At 57.2% G+C, this 20,879-nt stretch overlaps 8 protein-coding genes across 8 annotated transcripts; 6 read left to right on the top strand and 2 right to left on the bottom strand.

Moving 5' to 3' along the window:
* The first annotated feature begins 1,323 nt into the window (after positions 1-1,323).
* GGS23DRAFT_137969 (uncharacterized protein) lies at positions 1,324-3,002 on the top strand. Its single transcript, XM_051511240.1, has 2 exons — positions 1,324-1,402; positions 1,506-3,002. The coding sequence occupies exon 2, from the start codon at positions 1,675-1,677 to the stop codon at positions 2,746-2,748; it is 1,074 nt and encodes a 357-aa protein (XP_051370243.1). The 5' UTR covers positions 1,324-1,402; positions 1,506-1,674; the 3' UTR covers positions 2,749-3,002.
* Positions 3,003-3,349: 347 nt separating this feature from the next.
* On the bottom strand, positions 3,350-3,943 carry GGS23DRAFT_598312 (uncharacterized protein; the record flags this gene model as incomplete). Its single annotated transcript, XM_051518752.1, has 1 exon — positions 3,350-3,943. The coding sequence occupies one exon, from the start codon at positions 3,941-3,943 to the stop codon at positions 3,350-3,352; it is 594 nt and encodes a 197-aa protein (XP_051370242.1).
* A 3,530-nt stretch (positions 3,944-7,473) lies between these two features.
* On the top strand, positions 7,474-9,438 carry GGS23DRAFT_575509 (glutathione S-transferase domain-containing protein). The gene is made up of 3 exons (XM_051516802.1): positions 7,474-8,154; positions 8,225-8,664; positions 8,760-9,438. Exons 1-3 carry the CDS (start codon positions 8,103-8,105, stop codon positions 8,973-8,975), a joined length of 708 nt encoding a protein of 235 aa, XP_051370241.1. The 5' UTR covers positions 7,474-8,102; the 3' UTR covers positions 8,976-9,438.
* Positions 9,439-9,902: 464 nt separating this feature from the next.
* GGS23DRAFT_137872 (uncharacterized protein) lies at positions 9,903-12,282 on the top strand. The gene is made up of 2 exons (XM_051511238.1): positions 9,903-10,582; positions 10,641-12,282. The coding sequence occupies exons 1-2, from the start codon at positions 10,167-10,169 to the stop codon at positions 11,959-11,961; spliced, it is 1,737 nt and encodes a 578-aa protein (XP_051370240.1). The 5' UTR covers positions 9,903-10,166; the 3' UTR covers positions 11,962-12,282.
* A 1,057-nt stretch (positions 12,283-13,339) lies between these two features.
* GGS23DRAFT_606122 (uncharacterized protein) lies at positions 13,340-14,118 on the top strand (the record flags this gene model as incomplete). The annotated part of the gene is made up of 3 exons (XM_051519866.1): positions 13,340-13,364; positions 13,442-14,043; positions 14,077-14,118. 3 exons carry the CDS (start codon positions 13,340-13,342, stop codon positions 14,116-14,118), a joined length of 669 nt encoding a protein of 222 aa, XP_051370239.1.
* A 71-nt stretch (positions 14,119-14,189) lies between these two features.
* Positions 14,190-15,195, bottom strand: GGS23DRAFT_137914 (uncharacterized protein). The gene has a single exon (XM_051511239.1). The coding sequence runs from the start codon at positions 15,120-15,122 to the stop codon at positions 14,370-14,372; it is 753 nt and encodes a 250-aa protein (XP_051370238.1). The 5' UTR covers positions 15,123-15,195; the 3' UTR covers positions 14,190-14,369.
* A 215-nt stretch (positions 15,196-15,410) lies between these two features.
* On the top strand, positions 15,411-18,102 carry GGS23DRAFT_575496 (uncharacterized protein). The gene is made up of 2 exons (XM_051516801.1): positions 15,411-15,590; positions 15,646-18,102. The coding sequence occupies exons 1-2, from the start codon at positions 15,446-15,448 to the stop codon at positions 17,841-17,843; spliced, it is 2,343 nt and encodes a 780-aa protein (XP_051370237.1). The 5' UTR covers positions 15,411-15,445; the 3' UTR covers positions 17,844-18,102.
* Positions 18,103-19,118: 1,016 nt separating this feature from the next.
* GGS23DRAFT_575494 (uncharacterized protein) lies at positions 19,119-20,544 on the top strand. Its single transcript, XM_051516800.1, has one exon. The coding sequence runs from the start codon at positions 19,237-19,239 to the stop codon at positions 20,416-20,418; it is 1,182 nt and encodes a 393-aa protein (XP_051370236.1). The 5' UTR covers positions 19,119-19,236; the 3' UTR covers positions 20,419-20,544.
* Positions 20,545-20,879: the final 335 nt, after the last annotated feature.

Below are 20,879 nucleotides of genomic sequence, written 5' to 3'. Positions count from 1 at the left end.
CCGTGGAGAAACAAGGGGAGAGAGACATGTCGCCCATCACCCCGACCCTGGCTTTGCGCTCGGTTCCACGCGCACACCCTGAGCCGTCGGGACCGATAGGACTTACAAGGTGGGTAGGTGTATTGTGATTGTTTTTGGTGTTCAGCTCGTTGTGTGTTCGATACCCAGTTGCTCGTTACCGCGTCAGTTACTCTTCCACCGTTATGCTCGTAGCCGTCGACCCTGCGGCACAACCCACTAGGCGATACGGGCACAGCATATTTCCGGGGTGAGATGTAGCGAATAGAGCCGAGTAACCAAGCACTTGATGGTCAAATTGATCACTGTGGCCCATTCCGACAGGCGCTGGCACTGCGTAGAGGGAGGACTGAGGCAGGCAGAGAATTCTCACCCGGGAGGGAGAAGACAAGATAGAAGACGGTACCTACCTAACTCAAGGTACTTAGGTACTTACCCATTCCACAGCTCCCCCACCTTGTTCAGGTCGGTGCCGCGTCGCACCGACCCGGGCTGGACAGGTATAATGTCACTTCTTCTCGCCTGTACCGTGGCCGCCCCGAGGTACCCCCGTCGGTCGCCCTCGTTTGTGCGTATCCACAGGTACCTCGGCCCAGAGACGGTACGCAGGAACGTCTAGGTAGGTACCCTACGCTGGTAGCAGGGTCAGCCGGCGGGCTCCACAGTCGGCGAGTCGGCGCTCGACAACGTCCGCGATCTGCCGTTAGCGCGACCTGCCAACCACGTCTTCCTGTTTGAAGCCATTTTCTGCTCCGCCCGCCAACAAGCGTCCTCGGGTCTCGCGAAGAGGCGACGAATCCAGCTAGCTTGCCCCCTGCGAATATTGCCAGTCTACTCGTACTCATAAGCTCACACGCAAAGACTCCCCGTAGTCCGATATCAGCTGTGTTTACCTGCATTCCACTGCCGCCGCCGCTCAGCTGGTGCCCACCCTGGCAGAGCCCTCGCTAGCTGTGCCAGGCTGTCCTTCTTCTACTCATGTTTCCCTTTTAAGTGCTCCCGGTGAGACAAAGGCGAAGCAAGCTGGGACGACGTCGTTAGATTAACCCGAATCCCGCTTCCCTGACCACATGAATATTACACGGGCGGGTGTGGGGGCAGTTAATGTAGGCGGATGTATCTACCCAGGTATGTAGGGCGAGAGATAGGAGGTATGTGTGTGTCTTATAGATATTCCACCCATGCCTACGTGTCGGCACCTACACAGACACACACGCATGCATCCACGAGCACCCGTACTCATATATAATCAGCAGCTTGGCGACGTCGGCCGCCCGCCATACCCGTACCTTTGTCTGCCTTGCTTCGTCCCGCTGGAATGCGCAGACGCGGTCTCAGGAACAAAACCAGCATTCTATCCGGCTACCTGGTCCCGGTCAGCCTGGTTAGTCAAGCCCGCCGTCCTTTGCACTGATCGGGTTCGCCCTTATGAACTGCCGCCATCTCGTCTAACATCACTGCCGCCCTCAACGATCACCCGCGCGTAGACACGTTACGCAACCTGCTCTCGCTCTAGGCGTCGGCGCCACCACCGCCCTGTTTTACCATCCCAGCGCCCTGGGCCTGCGAGACGTTCCTGCGCCGAGGACGAGTCCGACGGGGGGAGCGTGAGAGAGGATATACTTGTCCAGCGCGTCGTATTTCATACCCGTAAACATGTCACAACAGCAGCAGAACCGCCCCGGCCCGCCGTACCGGCCGTTGACCGCCGGCGTGGGCGGCCTGCCCACCATCGTGCCCGACGTGCCCGTGTCGGCGGTGCTCATCGCCGTCTTCCTAGGCTTCGCCGCCGCCAACATGGCTATCTTCCAGTACAACCGGCGTGCCGGGCGCAAGTTCCTGCCGTCCGTGTTCCTGTTCGGGTTCTGCATGGCACGCGTGGCCACGCTCGTGCTGCGCATCGCCTGGGCCGCGCGCCCCACCAACGTCCGCCTCTCCATCGCCGCCAACATCTTCGTCAACGCCGGCGTCCTCATCGTCTACGTTCTCGACCTGCTCTTCGCCCTCCGTGTTCTGCGCGCCCGCCGCCCCCGCGTCGGCTGGCACCCCGCGCTGCGCGCCACCTGCGCCCTTCTCTACGCCGCCATCGCCGCCGCCCTCGTCATGGTTATCACCGCCATCGTCCTCTCTGTCTACTCCCTCAACCCGCACACCCTCCAGGTCTGCCGCGACATCCAGCTCGCCGCTGGCACTTACATCCTCGTCTTCACCACGCTACCAGTCTTCGTCCTCGCCGCCGCCTACCTGCTGCCGCTGTCCGGCGACGAAGAGGCTTTCGGGACGGGGTCGATGGCCGCCAAGGCCGCCATCGTGCTCGCCGTCGCCTGCCTATCCATGCTCAACGCCGGATTCCGCTCGGGGACGGCGTGGGCGCGCCCGCGGCCGTCCAATGACCCGGCCTGGTACCACGGCAAGGCGCCCTTCTACGTCTTCAACTTCGTCGTCGAGATCCTCATGCTGAGCATCCTGACGGCTACACGCCTCGACAAGCGCTTCTACGTGCCCGACGGTAGTAAGGGCCCAGGCGACTACTCGCGCCACGTCGCGTTGGCTGGAAGCAATCGTGAGCCAGAGGGCGAGGAGGGCGAGAGAGGAGAGGAGGGCGAGGAGGGCAAGGAGGGCGAGGAGGGCGCGAGGGGCGAGGAGGGCGAGAAGGGCGAGAAGAATGATAAGGACGAGAAGGGTGAGAAGGGCGGTAAGAGTGAAGAGGGCACGTTGAATAACGCGTGAGCATCTAGAAGATCGCGGCGGAGGTTATCGAGGGGACTTTGCATGCCGATAAAAGAGCCAGGTAGGTATATCCAAGCAGGAATACGGAACGGGGGGTTCGGAGGAAGCTCGCGACGTGTATCGGCGACACGAAATGGATATAAATCTCTCTGCCTCCGCACCCCTGGCTGTATTATTCCGGCAATGCAGCCCTAGGCCCTAAGCTGGTATTCCTATAGCACGACTTGAGATACAGTCTGCGTTAATGTTTGAGTAACACACGAGTAGGAACCCAAGACAAGAGAGGTGAAGGTTGGGGGCCGTTTACGACGTCATTTATGTTTACAGCTGCGCATGGCGAGGGCTCGGGATGATCATGGTGTTCCCGTTCCGACTCTATGTGCAATCTGACAGAATTGTAGAATCAGATGTGGTCGAGGGAGACATGTCTGGCTCTGATTCTAGATAGGTACGTTAAAGGGAAAACACTCCGACCAAGCGCTTCCTCGGCATACCCAACCTAATGCGCCGTAGACAGATCCTTACGCCCATCCTCTACCCCCCCTTCCCCTCCCTCAAAAAGTAAGCCTTTCACTATAGCAGAGTACTCGACTTCCCGACATTACGCCGCCCTCGGCAGCACGTCCGCAAAGGTCCTGTACAGCCGCTCGACGTCCCAGTGCTCGAGGTTGGCCGCCTCCCACTCGGCCTGGCGATAGCGCAGCACGGCCCAGACCTGGACGAAGTCGGACTCAGCGGCGAGGTCGGGGTCGTCGTCGTCGGCGGCGGCGGGAGGCCCGAAGCGCCCGTGCGTCCACTCGCCGCCCTCCTCCCAGCTGCGCCGCAGCACGCGCACCACGAAGCGCGCCGCGTGCTCGACCGCGGTCCAGCCGTGCTTGGGCGGGCGCCGCGCCGCCGCGTACGCCGGCAGCCCGAACGCGCCGGTCTCGCGGCAGAAGCGCTCGAGCTCCTCGCAGCGCACGTGCGCGAGCGCCGGGGCCGCGCCGCTGCCCGCTGCTGCCGCCGCCGCCGGCTCGAGGTAGTCCCGCCGGAACTCGCGGAAGCACGGCGCGACGTGGTCGCCGTGCAGGATGCCCGGCCGCACCTGGTGCTTCGTCTCGTCGCTGAAGTTGAGCCACGCGCACAGCGAGTCGAAGACGGGCCGCAGCGCCTCCGCCCGACTCGGCGGGATCGCCGCGCGCCGGCTCCCCGCCATCGATCGTCTCCGAGATCCCCACCCTCTCTTGTCGGGTCGTGCGGCTGGAGAATGCGGTCGTGTCTGGGGGCTGTGAAGCGCAGGAAGGTAGAGAGTAGCACGGCGAGAAAACGGTAGGTACTAACTCTTCCTTATGTCGTCGAAGCAGGACAAGTGAGGATAGCCGATGCGCGTGGGGAGGTGAGGAAGAGCAAGCTAACCCCGTAACGCGGCAGGTGGCGCTATTTGTAGTAGCAGAGCTAGCTAGTGAATCTCGAGAGGTGCGGTGACAGAGGAGCGCGAGAAGCAGTAGAGAAGAGCCGGTAAGTGGGTCAAGAGACCGAGACGGGACGAGACGCGACCACGTCGACATGCGATATCCCGAGTGTGAGGAGACGGTAGGCCTCTCGATAGCCCTCACGCGGACTCGGGACGCGGCGTCGCGCGTCCCACGAGGCGCACAAAGGCTGCCGGATCGCGAGCGCCTGACGCTTCGTGTCACGGTAGCGAGGACCGCACGGGTCCAGTCCAATTGCGGACGCGCACGATGGCCGCGTGGTAGCACTACAAGGCGTGTCTCCGGGGCGCGGCGCCTCCTCTCCCACGCCCTCCCCTTTTCCTCCAAGTCGAGCAAGGCTTGGTGCATACTTGCCCGCCTCGCGCGGCCAGAACGCAGAGAACCAGCCTCTAACCGATTCGAAGTAGCACGGCCACATACGACGACGATGACATGGCGGCGGGTGAGTGGATGCAGGCAAACACCCCGGGGCGGGAGAGCTGTGATACCAACATCCAGATCGCAGGGAGAGACTGGACACACAAGGTTCTTCGCCTTTGTGACGTTATCGGACACATCCTTCCACCGCATGCATACGATCAAGCGAGCCGGGATAATTTCTTGCTTGCCGCGCAGAGAAGCCGTTGATCTCATTCTCCGTTTGTAAGCACTTTATCTTGCTACACGAGATGGAGGAGCTCGTCGACTTGTCGAGACTTGATTCAAGGGGTATATCGGATGACGGGAGGGAGCAGTTGGACAAGGAATCGGAGCACCGGGGGAAGCTTTCCGGTCTAGAACAGGCGCAGCCTGCTGCGTCCTCTCAAGCAGGATGTCACCATGGCGGGTCGCCTGAGATGCAGTGATTGCGGCCTCTTTGTGGAACGGGTAAATCGAGTTCTGGGTTTAAAGATAACGGTGGACTACCGTTGCCTTCTGGCTGACTGCAAGTCCTGCCGGACGGGAGGTTAAAGCAGAACTGGATAGCTTTACCCCTGAACAGAGCCCTAATAGGGGTTGCCTAGTTATTGTAATAATAGCTGTGCTGGCGGGTATTAGGTGCCCATCTGTCGTATGAACACATCGGTCCTTAATTGCCCCTATATTAGACGTCAACTTGAAAATATCAGTAATCTACCTTTCCGTAGAAATGCAAGAATTCCTTCTTAAAAGCAGCTCACCTCAGCAAACCGGACATCTAGTCTAGTACTGTATACCATAGTTCTAAATACGACGGCTTATATACGTATTATTTCGATTACAACCTGAAAACCATGGTGAAAATAGAAGAGGAAATTGCTTGAAGGATGTACTATTGCTTCGTAGTAGGTAAATAAGTAATATATGCATGGATTAGGTATCTCTATAGCCGGTCATTCCTAGCTGCGAAGAATACGTTGTCACATTAAGATCAGCATCGCTTTTGCCCCGGGCGAACATACCGGGCCGAACATTAATAACCAACAACGGCAAACCATTTCGAAGGAACACGACGGCCGTGCCTTTGGCCGTAAGCTGACATGCCTACCTCACTTCTTCTGGTGCTGCGCGACTACGCTCTCGAAGAACCTCGCGACCTCGGGCGCCGCGTCGTCGGACCCGAGCATCTTGGCGATGAGGGCCCCGGTCTCGGCGGCGGCGTGCGGCCGGTCCGCCACCACGGAGTCGTCCGTGCACTCCCCCGCCAGCGGCACCAAGTCATCGTACAAGCCGCGCTCCCGGATCGCGGCGGGCCCGGGCTCCTCGTGTAGGTCCAGGTCCAGCGTCCCCGACGGTCGCGCCAGCTCCTCGGCGGTCGGCTTATCGCGCAGTTCGAAGATGGGGAAGGGGATGCCGCGCCGGTGAAGCAGGAGCCCCCCCCCCGGCCACGATGGCGATTCGTAGCTGACGCGACATGGTCGGCGATATTAGCTAGTGCTGAACACGCCGGTTCGTTGCGGTGGCCGACTTGGCGGGAATGCTTTGGTTGGATGGCGTTTGAGATGTCGGCGGTTGTGGTATGGCTTTCGCGACTAGTAGGCTGCGATATGTTCTGCGGGAGTTGACTTTTGACTGGTACATATTACCGCTGACATGAGAAGCCGCAGGATTCACCGTGACTTAGACATTGTATTGCCTATTTTCACATAACCAGACTAGGAATTGTTTCGGGGTTTTATCGTCCTACAATGTTAGAGGGCTAGCGAACTCTTTTAAGTCATCCTTGGAAAGCTCACCGGCCTGGATTGCCCAGCTCGACCTTTTCGTTTATTACAAGGCGGCCGAGGTTGTAGATGACCCGCCGTCGTAGATGTCGGTTGGATTGTTCAGAGTCCGGAGCTGCTAAGCCACTCCCGGCTGCTTACGGCTGAGCGATCCTGCGGGTCTTCCCAGTGTAGCTTTATTGCCAGATCACAGAACGAACTTGGTAGCTGGAAACAGATACCGGGAGAATGAGGATGCAGATGCGGCTGACGGGAAAACATCTCCACAGCTTGGGCACCTCTGCGTCAACTACGTTGAAATACCGCTGTTAATATGTATCGGTTTCCTGGTAGTGAAAATCTTTTCCGTTGCATCGTTCGCATAGTCTCCGAAGAAGGGCACGCAGTGCATTCATTATGCTCTCTCATCATCTGATTCAGCTAGGATCTGGCTTTTATGTAGACATTTAAGAGTGGTTATTCTAGCGCTATTGTCAAGACTTGTGTAGACGGGTTGTCCTCATGAAAATATACCCTGATATGTCATGTGAAAACGTAGATGTATACACTTCCTAGTTTGGACATGCAGACTTATATGATAGGTTTTTCCTCTGTCATATTACCTAAGACCAGGTTCAACGTAGATTTTAATGTCAACTAAAGAAATATCCCAAGTTTACGAGCATTCACCAGCCATAGTTAGTATACAACATCCTCTAGAATGGCGGCAGCAAGTGTCTACCAGAACCTTTTAGGGCCACGGTTGAATTTCCTGGTTACTGGAGTCGGCTCCCCCCGTTTTGGAATGTGCAGCGACAGAGTGATGATCGTATATTAAGTTCTGACTTGGAGTACAAAGTCAATAAGAGAGCCGCTCGGAAGAGGAGCTGGTGAGGGATTTCGAGGTGCCTAGATGACGACTCCCCTAGGCCCGGAAGCCCCGGAGTAGAGTGCTTGGTAGGCATGTAGCTAGGGTGTGAGAATGCATCATCGCAGCCTTATAGAGTCTTGTGGAATATTACAAACCCGTCTGACTCCTTCACAGCCGTCCGTAGAACCTCGCATTCTGCGATTTGCTATTGCGGGCGTGACTCACTATTACTATTACTAAGCTAGAGAGCTGCTAGTCGTAATTATTATCAACATTTATATGGCCATTCCCTCCCTAAGAAGAAGACGGCTGGGTCACATTGTGTTTCCTATGCAGATGCTTCAGGTAGTTAATATTATAAGTCAGAGGTTGGGGGCATCGGGAACGAGACAACGATCGATGGCCTTGGTAGCCATCGACGGTGTCGGCCAAGGCCATGGGCGTGGAGAAACGTGATGAACATGAATATGTGGTGAATGGTGGTGATGAAGATGGGGCAAGAGATGGCGTGCTTATCTCTGGTGCCTATCGAAACCTGCGCGAGGTTGGTCCGTCTCGGCACTGAATGACTAAATAGTTGCCCATTCGTTCTAATATCGACTGCTATCGTCCCGACTCCGATCCCCGCATGCCATATTGGTAATCAGCATTTGCCGTGAGGAGTTGGAACCGGACTAAGCTTCGGGTTTAGATATACCTACAGCTGCCTAGGATGCGTATACATAAATAAGAGCCAAGCTCCGGCCTCCCGATTGCTATTTCTCTGACATCTTCTACTGCTTCTCCACCACGAGAGCGGCCAGACTCTTCTCCAAATTCTACTCGCCAACATCCACCTACCTAGCAGCAATGGCCGCGCCAACCCCCAAGATCAAGCTATACACTAACCACGGTTGTCCGTGTACGTAGAGTGTGCCTAGGGGAGTACCCTTCGCGGATAGCTGGGGAGTTTGGCTGATGCGATGGAAAAGGGGCGCATCGCGCGCACATCACGCTCGCCGAGCTCCAGCTCCCTTACGAGGAGGAGATCATCGATCTGACCACGCCGCGCACGGCCGAGTACCTCAAGGTCAACCCGCGGGGCCTGGTGCCGTCTATCGATATCGATGGCGAGATCATCACCGAGTCGGCTGTGGTCGCCGGCTACCTGGCCGATGCGTTCCCGTCCCACCTGCTGCCGGTGTCGAACGCGCCCGGCGGCGCCCTGACCCGCGCTAGGATTGCCTTCTTCGTCGACACCTTCTTCACCAAAGTGAACGGCACCTTCTTCAAGATCGTGTTCGCCAAGACGGACGACGAGGCGGCCGCGCTCGTCAAGGAGTACGTCGACGCGATCGTGAAGGAGGTCGAGCCGCTGCTGGGTAACGCGGCCCCCTTCTTCAACGGCAGCGACAAGCTCACGCTGGCCGAGGTAAGTGCCTTTCTTTTTCTTTCTCTTTCCGCTGGCTGCTCGCTGCCCCTCGCGACCGATACGACGAGCAGGGTAGGCATTGATTCGCACCACAGGCTCTGACGGGTCCCTTCGTCTTGCGCCTCCTCACGCTGCCGAAGCACGGGCTCCTGCCCGAGAGCATAATCAGCGACCTGGCTGCGCGGGCGCCGAACTTTTCCCGCTGGGGCGAGGTCGTGGCCAAGCACCCCAGCGTGACGGGGATCTACGACGAGGAGAAAATCGCGGCCGGGACCAAGGCGAGGATCGAGAAACTGCGGGCATCGTCTTAGGTTGGGGAAAAGGAATTCGCGGCTTGCTGCCTATTTCGAACCGGCAGGGGTGGCAGTTACTAACGGACTCGCTATAATGTCCCTCGTTCAGACCGAAATCCGATGTTGAAACAGAAGCAGGCCTCCCTGGTAAGGGGGTAGGTTTATATCTACCTAAATACGTGTACATATTATGTACAGACCCGTATCGTCAAGGTATCCATACACTAGGTACGCAGGCACCAAGAGACAGAATGCAACCTGTATGCCGAATTAGGATTGATACTGGGTGCGGTGGTTTGAAAACGCGTGAGTGTCAAATGGAGGATGGAGGACGGATGGCTCGGTATGCTGACCTAATTCTTTTCCGTGGGCTGTGTAGGTAGGGCCTTGCCTCGGCGCCCACGTCGTCGCCCACTCAGGTATTTGACGCGTGGTAGGCTACATAGCTTGGATTACCTACATGTTACGCGATAGCCCGGCCTCACCCGGCTTCTCGTATGGCTCATCACCGAGTCATTCACGTAGGTATAGATTACGCGCGTAGCTGTTGTCGTGATCGGCGTCATTATACCTGCACTGTGAGGAGGTATGCATCTATCACCTATCATAGTCGATCGTTCTGGGAGGCAGATTTCCGTCTCAACCGACTGGTCTCGTGCCGGGCTTACGCAGCGTGGTAACAGCTAGGGCAAGGCCTGTGACCTACCTAGGTGGTAGGTACCCCTTCCACCTAGGATACGTACCTGTGTAGGTACTTCTGGGTGGGTAGGTACCTAACGTAGGTATAGAGGTACTTGTCGGCTCCTGGATTGCCTGGCGACAAGACCCCAGCGCCCCTTTACGCTAAGGAGTCTGACTGATCGCATGGCCTGCGGAATCACTCGCACCGTCTTCCCTCTTCACCCCCCTAAGGAGAAAAAACCTCCCATTCCCTGCTTCCCCTCCCTACCAATTCTGAATCTCTTATGAAGCAGATGATTCGCTCCACGCCCTGCCCTTCGTCCGCGGCCTCTAATCTCTATCTTCCTCTCCAGCCAATTCCTCGTCAACCACGCCGCGCCTTTCCTCCCATCTTCGCCTTAGGCTCTGCACTCCAGGCCCGACATTCATTGCACCGGGCCCTCCCGAACCCGGGATGATGGGCTCCCTGTATCCCGACGTCGTTTCTTTCGGTCTGCGGTGAAGTCGGGATATGAACTAGACGCTCCTATGCGCTCACACGGACCGCGAGCGAAGGTACCCGACGCGATGGGCCGTGACTCGGCCCTCTCGCCTCGGATTTCTCGACTGTGCCCCGATCCTATCGATTCCCCATCGGGTTCCGTCGAGTCTAGCCGGGACGGATCCTCCGAATCGTCCGCGAGCACCCAGGCGAGTCTGGATTCCCCGTCGCCGGTTGACAGGCAGCCTACCCAGACCCCCACCCCTAAGGAAGAGCTTGGTTCGCCGGACAGTTTGGTGGCGGGAACAGTAACGAACGTCAAGCACCGGCACCCTAAGAGGGCGCATAGCCCCTATGTTTGGGAAACGCACAAGGCGGAGATTTGCCGCCTGTATCTCGACGAGAACCGGCGTCTAAAGGATGTCATGGAGATCATGGAAAGCAGACACGGATTCCGCGCCTCGTAAGCCCTCGATACCTCCTGTCCCTCCTCTACTCGTTGACTAAGCCGACACCCCAAGGCCCAAGATGTACAAGACAAAGCTCACGCAGTGGAAGTTTTTCAAGAACAATCGCCAGACCGATGTTGCGAATTTGCTTTTCTTGCAGCAGAACCGGCAGGCCCTCGGCAAGGAGACCGTCTTCCGCCGAAACGGCAAGCCCGTGGACATCGAGGCGTACATGAAGAGAAGGGGGGTTAGCGCCACAGACCTCGTCGAAGCAGCCGACTTCAGCGAGCTGCCGCCCACCGTACGATGTCGGACGCCGCCGTCGGTGCCGAAATTACTGGACCCCCCGGGCGATTTGCTCGTTAAGGAGCGCTTCCTGCAGTGGACCGCCCAGAACTTCGTCAAGCCGCGGCCGGTGGAGACGGGCTACCTAAGGAAGCTCGACATCTACCACGCGAGCGAGGCCTTCCGCTCTATCCAACTGCTGACTCACGGCTGCTGGCTCTTCTCGGTGGGCCAGAACCGCGAAGGCGGCCGTTTCTGCCGGGACGCGTTCGCGCTGCTGCACCACACGCTCGAGGCGTCGGCCTTCCTCTCCGTGTTCGAGCTGCTCGTCTCGATCCGCCGGTACCCGAACGCGGGGATCATGAAGGAGCTATGGAGCTACCTGTCGCGGTACGCGGCCATGATCGAAGGCATGAACCAGCCGCTGCACCGGGTGCTCGCATCATTCGCTAGCTTTGCGGCACAGCACGACCTGAAGCACAATGTCGACGCGATCGACTGGGTGCTGCGCTGGTCGTCCGGTCGCTTCCACGGCACCTTTGACGGACAACCCTTCGACTACACGATGCTCGAGCCCTGGGACGTCGCGCCGCTCGAGCAGTGCTACCACCGCTACTACCTCTGCCTCAACGACTGGCACGTCGACGCCATCCCGACCGCGAGCCTGCCCAGCCTCGGCGAGCACGAAGACCCCGCGAACCTGCGCGCGGATCTGCTCCTCATCCTCGGCAACTCGAGTGCCTGGCGCGACGACCGGATCCCCAAAGTCGCGGGGGCCGCCCGCGAGGCAAACCGCGCGTCCGCGCACCCCTCCGACTACCTCGAGTTCGCGTGTCTGTACGTGCTGGCGCGGCACGGCCACGCGCGCTCCACGGCGAAGGCGGCGGCGGAGGCGACGACGTGCCCGGACCACCGGCGGGCGCGCGACCAGCTCCAGGAGGCGGCGGACCTGCAGGCGCGCGCGTGGCCCCACGGGCGCAACTATTACGAGACATTGACGATGCTCGAGGGCTGGCTGCGAGAGGCAGGCGACGACCGTGCCGCGGAGGCGACGCGCAAGCGGCGCGACCTCGATTCCATGGGCACGCTGACTACGTTACGCCGATGAGAGAAGGGGGGGAGGGGGGGTGAGAGACGCGCGCGTCCCGTCCGCCCGAACGGTGGGCGGTGGACGGGGTGATATAGAATCCGGTAACAATTGGGAGAAGCTCAGCTGAGGCGGATGTATATATATGTGTGTGTATATTATCGATAGGACGTCGAAGCCGGGTCCGCCTTGGTCCCTTATCTTGTGTACGTATCGTGATGTCGCGGCGTCGAGGCTCAGGTGGCTTATGCGAGACCCATGCACAACCGTTTACCTGCTTACCTGAGCAGGTCTTCCATACATAATAGGAAGTTGGGCCATCATCTGGTATAACCGCTGATCCTTCGCTAAACTCACGATTAGCACCATTGGCCACCGGGGCCTGCAGCATTCTACGTGACAACAGGCCTCTTTGTGAACCGAAATCCTCCCCGCCCGAGTCTCAGTAGGCCTTTCTACCGACTACCTACGCCTGGTGCGGATATATTGGCGCAATACTCAAGTAGCGTGGAATATCCTAACATCAAACTATGCGTGCACAGCCAGACTTCAATTGTTATCGCACTCTGCGCACTGGATCCGAGGCCAGCCGAAATATAAGCATCGTAAATCGCCGGCACACCCAACCTACTTCACAGACTCTTACTTGGTACGCAAGGAATCATGAAAAGATGGTCTACGAAGAACCATTGGCGTGGCAACTACGCGTTAGGGAGGTAAGAAGAACCTCGCGTTAACCGTGGAAGCCGTCCTAATAACAGTGACATCGCAACCTATTTAGAATCTCCAATAACCATCCCGAGTTGAACCCTTGCAGCGCATAGACGAAGATCAGCATTTGATATTCGCTTAACCTGCCAAATCTGAGAGGACGGACGGGCGCAACTGAACCCATGGCATATTAAAGCCAGCCTCCCATGGCTAATATCGCGCGTCACCCTCGATATTGCAACCGTTCTCCCTGCTTCAGCGGGACGCGGGCCTGTTATCAGTGTGTGGGGTTGTGAGGGGGTTCGGGTCGGCGGGGGCCGTCCGGCTTCGGCGTGGGGTCGTGGCCGGGAACTACCACGGTTTCTGACGGTGGGGATCAATTGCCGCGTTAATGCAAGGAAAAACTTGGAGAGCTAGAGCCAACGAGGACCACGTCCGACCCGGGCTCCAACCAGGTGCTCTGCGTCGGGCGGCCGTCGTCATCACCTTGGTGGGTGCAGTTCCATGAAAAGAAATAGATCGAGAGATCTCCGCGGCTATTGTTCATCCCATCGACATCCTACTTCTCAGATCTGGACAACTAATTGCTCATATCGTCAATACCCTCTGGTTCTTCGCCATGCGGTCTTCGCGAGGAGGCCCGCAACAGGCTTCGCAGCATGCTCGGAGCGTGCCGCTCCCAGACCCCATGACATCCGAGGTCATGCAGAGAGGTACGCATTTCCCCAATTCCTAACCAAGACAATACACTCTCCATATGCTGCTCCGAACTGAAGCCGTCTCCGAATAGCCCTATCTCTCCTCGATGCCGAGATCTCCAACAGCGAGCTGCTGATGAGCGTTGCGCCCATCAGGCTCATCTCCATCGGCGGATCGCTAGCTGTGTGCCTGTTACGTAACCGCGAATCGTCGTACGATATCGACTGCGTCCTCGATCCCAACCTGGCCGCCGTGAAAGAATACGCGGACGAATTCAAGGCCGCCGTCTCCAAGGTCGCTCGCAGCGGCGGCTTTGGCCAGGACTGGCTCAACCGGCAGCTAGAGACGTTCATTGCCCGCGACCGGCGCGGCGCTCTATTCCTGGAATCGGTCGACCAGGGCATCACCGTCTACTCCGGACCCAACCTCACCGTCTTCGCAGGTCGCCTGGATTGGGCGCTAGAGCGGAAACTGCGCCGCGTTTCGCACGCCCGTGACCGCCGCGGAAGCAAGGACGTCGACATTCCCGACGCCGCCGCGCTTATAAAGTATATGGTGAGCCGGACGAACAAGCCTCTGAGCTTCGACTTCGCCCGGAGCCTCAACTACAACGGATTTGATCTAAAGCCCACCGACGAGGCTCTGAGGGCGGTTGCTAGGCACTACGGGGAGACGTACGGAGCGGTGGGCCTCGTAGAAATGATTCGAGACCCCGACCGGAACCAGTTCAAGTATCAGGACCTCAATAAGGAGTGGGTTTGGTGTTAACGAAAGCACGCTCGAACCTTTTCGACGGCCGCGGTGTCCTGCCAGCAGGAAACCTGTCGAGGGAAAGGCTGGTGCGTGTTAATATTCATTGACTACGGGTCGATATATACATTAGAAAGATAGCTGAGAAATCTCAGTGGGCGTGGGTGTTCGTTTTAGGGATAACAATCAACTATTCCGGCACGACTTCGATCTTAGTGAAGCTGATCTCGACGACCTTATCTGCCGGTCCAGCCCGCAGCGGCCGCTAATCATACGGTGTAGAAGTGCCCGGTTGCTGTAATGATGTTGCGATCATGAAATGGGCTGTCGAAGTACAGCTCGTCGTCGGGGTTTATGATCAGCTTTTCTTTCAGGGGCGGCACATTAGCAGTCCACGCAGGGCAGAATTCGAGGACGGTAGGCGGGGCTCCGTCGGGGCCTTCGATGTCGCCGTTTCTACGCAGCCCGATTTCCAACCGCCACATGAACGAGTTGACCAGCACCTCGGCCAAGGACGCCATCACGGCGTACTGCTCCGGGTCCTCGCACCGGGGGTCGGCGATGTTGGCAGTGGCCCACTTTGGCGAGGCATGCTTCCAGAAATACTCGGTCTCGTACGTGATCATGTGGCCGTCGGCGGCGCAGAAGGCCTCGTAGAGGCGATAGAACGCGCGCTGCGGCGTGTCGCGCGCGCACCACAGGGGCATGGACCGCAGATAGATCAGATCGCGGACCTGGCAGCGGACGCGGTACGGCTCGGCCATGATGTCCCGCGGCGGGGGGGGGAGCACGGCGGGGAAGTACCAGGTGGGGAAGGGCCAGAGGAGGCCGAGGACGAAGAGGTACGGGTTCGGCTGCGGCGGGTGCTGCAGGGACCGTGCGTGGCGCAGCGCGTCGCGCAGGCCCAGGCCGGTCTCCGTGGGCAGCAGCCGGCGCCGCAGCTTGATGAGCGGCCACCGGTACTTCATCGGCAGGTAGCGGAAATTCCAGAAATAGAGGAAGATTTGACGCAGCCGATCCATCGTGAAGATGGCTACGAGTAGAGTTTGGGCATGCACGAGCTTGGATGCTTACCATGGGACGGATGATAAATAGGTAGAGAGAGAGCCGGGCAGGTTGAGAGCGAGAATGCCCAAAGGTAATACAGGCCACGGGCCAGTTTCGGGATTACATCACGTGACTTGAATAAGATCAGGTACCTATGTCACGTGAGGCAGGCAATGGGATGACTAAGAAAAGCACTACTACATATGTAGACGCGTTGCGTCGCGTCACGCCGCGCCATTACTCCTTTTCCATTTCCAACCCGACGAGAAGAGGATATGGCAAGCAGCCATCCAATATCATGGAGGACCAGTATAAGTTGGCCGTTATCAAGGAGAACCCTATCGGCCGTCGCTTGGATGAGTTTCGCAATTCTTTCTCTCTGGCGTGCTCCGAGAAGGGCATTTCCGATAACTTAAATTTGGTTGACAAGTTGGATCGAGATGGTAATAATATGGTCTAACCTGGCTTCCCCGGTCCATTTCGCTAATGTCGTGGCAGTTCTTCAAGATCTGACTCTCGACCTTCTTGGCACGCTGCTAGGCTTGCGTGCATCCCGCCATCTTCCCTCTAACAGGAGCAAAAGCCTATACGAGGACATTTTGAGGCTTAATATCGCAGTAAACTCGGACGATTTCGACCTCGCCCACATTGAACCCCTCTTTATTGCCGTCCTCGGACAGAAACCTGACATTGAGATCTGGGACAAAGTCTACGATGTTGTCGTTCAATGTACTCCGCCTCCACGAACGAGTGCCTCTTCTGGAATCGATGCACCCCTAGACTTTACGTCTGACGTAGTTAATAACCCCGAGTATCGTAAATTCATGGATCACGTGCTTCAAGAAGAACTTGGACCTATTTGGGTTGATTTAGATATATACGGGACTTTCTTTGGGGCGGTCGTTGGCCTCGACGAAGCGGCTAAAGAAGTTTTTAAGGAATGTTCCGAAGGTAACGAGCCGCTCTTCCACCAGGGGTGGGGGGACTGGCCCGGTGTCGTAACCGAAGAAAACGTCCTGGCCTGGCTGCAGAGAACTACTACGCATTTAGTCCAAGTTGCGCAACGCCACGTACCGATGATGGCTATTCGACAGCAGCTTATCGGACTACAGTACAACCCATCGACAGGCTCTGTTGCGGACCGTAAGATGAATGCGGGATTCATTAGCGGCGCTGTGGCTACGACGGGTTGGGCGCGTGACTGGTCACATATCTTAGTGCCCGGCAAGCTTGAGACAAACGCCGGAGAGGACGGCGTAACGACGTGGCTCGACCTAGCGAGATGCGTGCGGGAGATCTTCAAATCCCAGGACACGCGCCGCTTCGTTCTCGGATTTACACTCTGCGGATCGATTATGCGTGTATGGAACTTTGATCGGGCCGGAGTTATCGGGTCGGCTAAATTTGACATTAATCAGGATGGATTGCTATTTGTGTCAGTCATTCTGGCCTTTCTATCCATGAATAGAGAAAGTCTTGGGTTTGACCCTACCATCATCTCCTCCGGGGTCAAGCGATATATGGAGGTCGATCAGGGAGGGCAAAAGAAGCGCCTTATTCTGGACCACATGATGAGTCGATCTTCTTCTCGCATCGTCTCGCGAGGAACCACATGCTGGAAAGCGCATTTAGAAGGGGAATCACAGGTAGTGGTAGTTAAGGAATCCTGGCAGCCCATGGAGCGCAACGAGGGCGAACTACTCCGACTGGCAACTGAAAAGGGGGTAGCTAACGTAGCACGACACTTCCATAACTGGACTGTCCAAGTTGGCGGTCTTCCAGACAACGTGCAGGACAACGTCAGAAAAGGCCTGGACGTCCGGAAGGGTAAGAGGGTTATTCGGCCGCCAAATCCACCATCGAATACTCAGACTTGCCCAACCCCAGCCTTCCAGGTCTTCCCGAGCACTCAGACAAGGCTTGCCTGTGCGAAACGTTCCTCCGGCCAAACGGGCGGGTTTAACTTATTGGGCAAACGCCGTCGTTCTGAGTCCCTAACAGGGCCGGGGGGCATGGTCACTATGAACCGAGTGCACCAGCGGATCATCATGCAGGACTACGGGAAGCCTATTTATCTTGCCGAGTCGCTCACCGTATTGCTTGAAAGCATGGCGCAATGTGTAGGGGGCCATAAGGCCCTATACGAAGCAGGCATCTTACACCGCGATATATCACTCAACAATATTATGATCAATAACGACCGCAGCGATCCTTCCCGGCTGGGATTTCTTATCGACCTTGATCTTGCTACCAAGGTCTTGCGAGACGAAATCTCGGGAATGGCAAGTAGGACGGGCACACGAGCATTCATGTCCATCCGAGTCCTTTGGGGAGAGCCTCATTCATTCATGGACGATCTTGAATCGTTCTTCTGGGTTCTCTACTGGATTTGCGTCCATCACGCGAATGCGGGGTCATTCAGGACCGTTCATAAATTCGAGAAGTGGAACCGCGAACCGGACCCTGCGGAGGTGGCTTCGATGAAAATCGGTCTCATCGCGATGGACCAGAACTTTGATCGAATAACGGGTGAGTGCTGTACCGAATACTACGAGCCGTTGATTCCTTGCCTGTGCAAACTGCGCAGGATAATATTCCCGGGTGGTAATGTGTGGATCCAGGAAAATCTAGGGGTGTATAAAGCGGTGCAGGACGTCTTGCGCGAGGCTCAGAAAGGCCTTGCCGCGTCATCATGAGCGGGAAACTCTGCGCTGAGCTATAAAAAGTTCGCGAGTGCCCCTACGGACGAGGACGGTAACGAGTCCAGCCGTGTTTCGCCTGGGCAAGAGAAACAACAGAGGCGATCGCGGGGTGGAAACCGAGAGGCTTTTATTGTTGGCCCCCGGAACGAATGACGAGCTATGAAAGTGGATAACAGCGGGCAATATACATTGCATTGTAATAGGCTGGTAAACTAGTCAACTAATACCTCTGGAGTCTATGCAACACCGTTAGTAGACTTTGTACTCGCGGTCCTTACGCATGCCTGCTGAGATGCTAGAAATGTTCGATTCGACCACTCGCCGTGATTCTGTAACTGCTTAGTTCCTATAGTTAGCCACCCGACGAGCTGACAATGCCAAGGATCAAAACTGGCGAAGTAAGTGAAGGGTGTTTGAATTGGGACAGATTGTGGCGGACGCTGAAGTGCCGATCCGCCCGGTATTAGCTAGGCAATACAAGCTCCGCGGGGGTGTTTGGGGGAACTCGAGGGCCTCTGCGGCTCGTCACGCAACGCCGTAGTTATGGCATGTAGTGGTTATGTCTGCTCGAGGCCCAAGGCGGCCCTCAAGGACCTCGGAGCTCAAGTATGTCCTGCGGACCTAGATTGCTTGCTTTCGGGATACTTCCCGCCTGCCATCTGCCGCTTCGATCAAGGACTCTCTCCGCGGTGACTTACAAGTAGTTTCGCGTATGCTTATCTACCCATAGCCCGTTGCCGGCCTGGATATCCCACAGCCTCATTTGTCACGGATACGTAATGTTTTCTCTACTGGTTCTACCTGCGGTGGTACAGTTCATGGTGACCAACAAACAGCACAGCATGGGCATTGCGACTCGCTCCTTAGATTGTAGGTGTGTGTGAGCATAGCGGCCCTCCCCGATTGGCCCTCACTATCTGTGATGGGTGGTGGGTTGATTGTTTGAGGGTAGCAGCATATTCGTCCGAGGAGGGCTGGCTGGTTGCAGACAGTACGGGATCAGCTTCAGTGTACAGTAGGCGAAGATGCCGAGCCTTGGAGTATCGTAGCACAATGCTACCTTATATAAATGGCCATCCCATCGTTTGCAGGTGAAGATACCTCGCAGTGTCGTACAGCCTCGCGGTTTCAGCCATGTTTTGGTGCCAGCGCATACCTGCATGTCCAGAAGTAGGCTGAGCGACGGCGCCGAGACTAGAAAAAAGGTGAACTCAGGCGGTAGTAGCGATATTACGGGGATGGAAGGTGGATGGCTCAAGTGATATAAGTGTCGTCTCACCCCTGCTTATTCTACGAGACCTCCAAGCTTCAACTTTCCGTCCCCATCAGGATCGAAGCTGACCTCCGCCTCTACCTTAACCCAACATCACCACAGAATCACATATCGATGGCATCTCCGGTCTTAGCCGAGATCACTCGCCGGGATCTCCAGGGCCTCCCTACCCCTCCCGTGGCGGCGATTACCGATGTCAAGCACCTGTCCTCATACAGCTGGCTTGAAGCGCCGACACCCACCATCGCTGTCCCGGGCAGTCCGGCCCTCTGGTCCGCCCCGGCCGGATCTCAACTCGTAAAGAAGGACTCCGGACTGGTCTACATCGCTCAAAATTCAGCTCGGCACCCGTCCAGCCCGCTCGAACCTCTATTCCGCTCACTGTACATCGAAAACCCCTCTTTCGACATCAGCTCGGTTGACGTCGTGACCGACCGAAACAACATCCGCAAATTGCTCTCATTTATCGACCCCAGCTCGAGCAGAAGCGGCCTCGAGCCATTCACCATCAAACTCGAGGTGACAAAGAATACGGTATTATTCTCTCGCGTAGAGAAGGTGACCTACGAGATAATCGCACCGCATGAATTCAGGGGATTCGGCCACGAATTCGAGAAGGCGTACACGAAAAACCAGATTGAAGACAGCACCGGACACCACAGGGTGATCTCGTATCGCTTCGGGGGCTTGACCCTCGTCGTCCGCTGCGAGACGGACGGATACATCGGCGCGAGGATGGCGCGGAGTCCCAGCAGCAAGAAGGGAGGGGACGGCGACCTCTCGAACCTGCTGTCGTCCCTGTCCCTAGTTCCGAGCAACAAGTCTCGCGCGCCGGCCCACGTCGGCTCCAAGCTGTCCGTCGAGAGGGACGGCCAGGTGGTGTCGCTCGCGTCGACTCTCGAGATCAAGACCCGGGTCGCGCATAAGCCTCTCGAGTTCAGGGACGTCGCGTCCCAGCTCTGGCTGTCCCAGACGCCGAACCTCGTGCGGGCCTACCACGTCAAGGGCGTGTTCAACAGGCCTGAGGTCGAAAACGTAGCGTCCCAGATCAGGGCGTGGGAAGCCGCCCACCAGAGAGACTTGACGAAGCTAGCTGCGCTGATCGCGAGGATTATCAGGGCGGTGAAGGGCCGCTGCAGAAGCGCCGTCGTTAGATACGACATCGCGGGAGACAAACTGGTGATCTCCAGTGTCCCCGATAGCGATGTGCTCCCGAAGGACTTGTATGCAAAGTGGGATGACCGTGTTGGCGGGGCCGGCCTCGGCACGGGGACTAGGGAGCGGAAGAGACCGTGATGAAGGTAAGAGGTTGACTGAAGGGGTCTGTATTCGGATTGATATATCGCCATGACTGGAGATGGCCTTTAGTTCACGGCCCTGGATTGGCTTAGGGCTAGGTTATGAGTTGCCTTATGCTCCGTCGTTCGCCGTCGTCTCTGATCACCACTGTCCAGGCGGTGCCGCCGTTGTGTCATTACCAGTAGTGTTGACCCAGGTTGCCCTCGCGGATTCACCCTCCGTATTTCCCGTTTGTACGCCATTAACTCCTATGCGGATGAGAAACTAAGGCTGATGCTAATCAATCCTCTTACCAATTACGACGCGGACATCAGCGACGGCGGGTCCGGCGAGAGCTAGATTACGAAGGACGTCAATTCGCCCTGTGATGAGACCTCTTCGAACAAAGTCTCGTCCCGGCCCGTGCCATAATAAGCCTCCAACGAGGAAACTAATGCATTAAACGGACCCGGACAGAA

This window comes from Durotheca rogersii (assembly GCF_024521655.1).
Source record: "Durotheca rogersii strain YMJ 92031201 chromosome Unknown GGS23scaffold_17, whole genome shotgun sequence".
Taxonomy (NCBI): domain Eukaryota; kingdom Fungi; phylum Ascomycota; class Sordariomycetes; order Xylariales; family Xylariaceae; genus Durotheca; species Durotheca rogersii.
Note: the sequence above shows the minus strand (reverse complement) of the source record. Positions and strands in the feature narration are given on the sequence as shown.

Excerpts from the sequence above, each read along its gene's own strand:
- GGS23DRAFT_137914 (XM_051511239.1), bottom strand. The coding sequence starts at position 15,122 with ATGGATCGGCTGCGTCAAATCTTCCTCTATTTCTGGAATTTCCGCTAC.
- GGS23DRAFT_137969 (XM_051511240.1), top strand. The coding sequence starts at position 1,675 with ATGTCACAACAGCAGCAGAACCGCCCCGGCCCGCCGTACCGGCCGTTG.
- GGS23DRAFT_575496 (XM_051516801.1), top strand. The coding sequence starts at position 15,446 with ATGGAGGACCAGTATAAGTTGGCCGTTATCAAGGAGAACCCTATCGGC. Across the intron at positions 15,591-15,645 it reads TGACAAGTTGGATCGAGATG|TTCTTCAAGATCTGACTCTC; the intron begins GTAATAATATGG and ends ATGTCGTGGCAG.
- GGS23DRAFT_575509 (XM_051516802.1), top strand. The coding sequence starts at position 8,103 with ATGGCCGCGCCAACCCCCAAGATCAAGCTATACACTAACCACGGTTGT. Across the intron at positions 8,155-8,224 it reads CACTAACCACGGTTGTCCGT|GGGCGCATCGCGCGCACATC; the intron begins GTACGTAGAGTG and ends GCGATGGAAAAG. Across the intron at positions 8,665-8,759 it reads ACAAGCTCACGCTGGCCGAG|GCTCTGACGGGTCCCTTCGT; the intron begins GTAAGTGCCTTT and ends TTCGCACCACAG.
- GGS23DRAFT_137872 (XM_051511238.1), top strand. The coding sequence starts at position 10,167 with ATGCGCTCACACGGACCGCGAGCGAAGGTACCCGACGCGATGGGCCGT. Across the intron at positions 10,583-10,640 it reads AGACACGGATTCCGCGCCTC|GCCCAAGATGTACAAGACAA; the intron begins GTAAGCCCTCGA and ends CGACACCCCAAG.
- GGS23DRAFT_575494 (XM_051516800.1), top strand. The coding sequence starts at position 19,237 with ATGGCATCTCCGGTCTTAGCCGAGATCACTCGCCGGGATCTCCAGGGC.